The following is a 3,525-nucleotide window of genomic DNA, read 5'->3' as shown; positions in this document are numbered from 1 at the left end:
TTTAATGGATCACGTAAGAATGGCTGTATGGCAATAAAATTAAAATTCAAGTAGTAGTCAATCTTGATTGTTGATCGTAACATTATGCTTTCCCACTGAACTGTGCCTATTTTCATATTCTTACATACGCAGATACTTTTCATCTATTATCCATAATGTCTTATGCAACTTCATAATTATCAGTAAAGAACACTGATTCTACTGAATATTTAACTGGGCTCTGATCTTCTACAAGCAGAACTTCGCTAACCTGAAAAGTAAAAATAACATTATTTTTAAATAATTTGATATAATTTGCGCAACACATAGAAATCCATGTGTTCTATACCTTAATTTTAGCGTACGGTGTTTTAGACGTAAACGAAACGTGAAGTGGGAAGAAATCTGCAGGTGTAGAAGATGGGGCTGAAAATTCCATAGAGCCTGATTTCGTTGAAGCGTCGATCACTGGTAGGGACCAAACTAACGTGTTTCGTCGTGCTTCGTGTGTATACTGTCCGTCGCATTCACTGACGATAGGATTACATCCAATAGGTAGAGGAATGTTTATTTGGACGTCATTCAACTCAAGATCGGCCTGTTCCAATTCGTATTCGATGTTCACGTCGCAGCCACCCTCTCCGTTTTCAGAAGGCCAGCAATTTACTATTACAAACAATTAAATGTATATATATTTCATAGATTTAAAAAAAAATTTATTAAAAAGTAAAATCGTATATGACAATTATTATTGCTGCCTTACTTGAAATCGGTAATGCTGTTTCGTCTTGAGCTTGAAAACGCCATTTCAGCACACCAACGTCAGTGTTCAATGGGAATGGTTTCGTAGGTACTTTCAGACCTATCTGTCCATGTGATCTAAACAATTCCTTGTCCACGTTTGGATGAGTTTGTAACTGTATTCCTCTTGTGTCGCTATTCTCGACTTGCACACGGATACGTCCCCATTTCTCGTCAGAGATGTATAAAGTTACCAAGCCATGCAACTCGAAATTTTGTAAACCTCCATCCCGACCGACACGTACATTAAGTCGTTCTTCTTGTCTTAAGTGAACCCTTTTGATGGAAATACGTTTGAATAATTTGTTCGTGAATGATTTTGAAGCTTCTATATATCGTAAATATAACATACAATTCTGTATTAATTATCTGAGGAGTTTGCGTTGATTTTGTTCCAAGAGCAGCAAGTGGTCCTGATACGACATTTTCTCCTTCCTCCTTTAATTGATCAACGAATGAGTCTACATCGCGAGACTTTCCACCTAATTTCATTGCACCTGGTCCAACATTTAGTGGTTTCCTAATAAAAATAATAATTATAGTAAAAATGTTTACATTTATAAATACAATTACAATCAAGATTAAAATTGATCATACAGCTTGGGCTTGTAAGAAGGTCTAATTGGTTCAGGCACAAAGTTAGCTGTATCACCAACAGACGGAGTAGCTGGGGTGCTACCGCTTCCATATCCTCCGCCAAATGCAGGACTTTTAATTCCGCCTTTTTTATTAGCTTCCATCATCCTTTGCCTCTGCAATTCTTTGGCCTTTTCACGCATCTTGTTCTTAGCTTCACGCTCTTGTGTCATTCGAACTGCTTGATAAACCTTCTCCTCATGTGAATCCATTTCTACAAAAGTTCTGATTTGTGCTAAATTGACGTTCTCCCTATAGCCTAATGCAACTATTTCATCAAATGCAAATATCAAATTAAACGCATTCTCAGCTATTTCAAGTTCATCCATTGAATTGCAGTATTCTGGAATCTGTAGAAATCAAACATTATTGTATATATACTTAATGCACATATAATTAATATCTACAGTAATGAGTTTTGTCTACAGTATAATGGAGCAAGCCTTTCCTATACTAAATTATAAAAAACTGCAGCCTGATAGAAAAAAGGAAAACATACGAATATTTGTCTTTCTGACTCTTTCCTTTAATTATGATTATAAAACAACATTAGCCAATCAATAAAAAAAATAGTTATCAGAATATCATTGGCTGCGTTCAGCAGAGAAAACTATTCAGTTAGCACTTGGTGATTCTTCAATATGATTGATTCTTGCCTTTAGTTCTTCACTGGATCAAAGTGTAGGAAGCATTATATTAAAGAATCACTAAGGACTAATTGATTAGTTTTCTATGCTGAATGTAGCCAGTGTCTAGGAATTAGGACATCTTTACTTCTCAATTGCTCACTCAAATATATCAAAAATGTGTTTCTCTTAGCATTCGTAATGCTCATGAGCATCTTTTCATTCTTGTTTAGCATTTGATAAACAACAACATAATGCTTGAAACATTGTGAATGTCAAGTAGAACATATCCTATAGAGCTCACTGATCCATAGAAATGACTGTGTTGAGCAGAGAAAATTAATCAGCGCTTAGTGATTCTTTAATATAATTGGTTCTTGCTTTTAGTTCTTCGTTAAATCTAAGTGTAGGAACCAATCGTATTAAAGAATCACTAAGCGCTAAAAAAAAAACTGTTAGTTTTCTCTGCTAAACGCAACCATTACTTTTACGATCCATTAATATATCTACTTACCACTCTCGCAAAGAGCCTTAAAGTTTCCAAATCCTCCAAAATATTGCTGGCCTTAGTCGTGATAAGCAGCATGTATACTTTCTCAAGCGGCTGATAAACATATCTAACAGATTCCGTTTCCACGAACGTATGCTGTTTACCCGAGCTCATTAGTTTTGGGAATGCAGCAAGTAGGCCTTCTATCCTCGCTTTTGTCATTTCGACAAACTGTCGAGAAATTATAGCTGGAAGAGTAATACAAATCGTGATGATGAAATAATTGCATCAAATATTTTTTTTACAAATTACTTAATTCTATCAATAAAAATAGGTTCAAGGAAACAGAAAATTATGCGATTTTTCCTTACAACCGACCAGCTGATACTTGTTTCTCAACAAATAAAACAGAATGTGGATTATAGATATGAGGTAAAAGTATCATGTGATTAGTAGCTGACATTATTAAACCGAGACACGCATACGCGACATGTGTACGGCAGTGGAGCAATGCAAGAACGTTTTGTGAACTCACTTTTTCCGGATTTGGTGCATACCGCAGCGGCGATGAGTACCTAGAAAAAAGGAAGCATATAATACCACATAAATTTAGCTACAGAATTAAATGCCTAGCGGGCACACGCCGTTAAATGGATGACATCTGTGGACGATGTCATGAGCGGCTCCGTCGCTCCAGGATTCCTTTTTCAAGAAGCAGAATTTTGACAACGATCCCACGGTCGCGGAAGAAAATCACTTACCATCCTGACGAGTGATTCTGTAACGCTCCGTGTGTGCGATTTAATCTAAATGTATTTCCTTATCGTACACGAACCGACCTCTCCACATCACACATATACAAATACACGAACAAGGGAAACAGAGGGCGCGCTGTGCTGACGTGTGCCATGATGAGAGACCGAGAGACGTCTCGCCATGGATCACGATAATCGTAGTAGGAAACCTATGAAGGGTATTCGCGGATCACGTGGA

General features: G+C 36.9%; 1 protein-coding gene across 1 annotated transcript; it reads right to left on the bottom strand.

The window, feature by feature from the left end:
* Positions 1-6: 6 nt before the first annotated feature.
* LOC108757356 (coatomer subunit delta) lies at positions 7-3,454 on the bottom strand. The gene is made up of 8 exons (XM_018521877.1): positions 3,294-3,454; positions 3,068-3,107; positions 2,557-2,780; positions 1,378-1,766; positions 1,133-1,300; positions 743-1,056; positions 329-645; positions 7-250 (listed from the first exon to the last, which is right to left on the bottom strand). Exons 1-8 carry the CDS (start codon positions 3,294-3,296, stop codon positions 161-163), a joined length of 1,545 nt encoding a protein of 514 aa, XP_018377379.1. The 5' UTR covers positions 3,297-3,454; the 3' UTR covers positions 7-160.
* Between the last annotated feature and the right edge of the window lie 71 nt (positions 3,455-3,525).

This window comes from Trachymyrmex cornetzi, unplaced genomic scaffold, assembly GCF_001594075.2.
Source record: "Trachymyrmex cornetzi isolate Tcor2-1 unplaced genomic scaffold, Tcor1.1 C3984084, whole genome shotgun sequence".
Classification (NCBI taxonomy): Eukaryota; Metazoa; Arthropoda; class Insecta; order Hymenoptera; family Formicidae; genus Trachymyrmex; species Trachymyrmex cornetzi.
The sequence above is the reverse complement of the archived record's forward strand: the minus strand, read 5'-3'. Positions and strand labels throughout refer to the sequence as shown.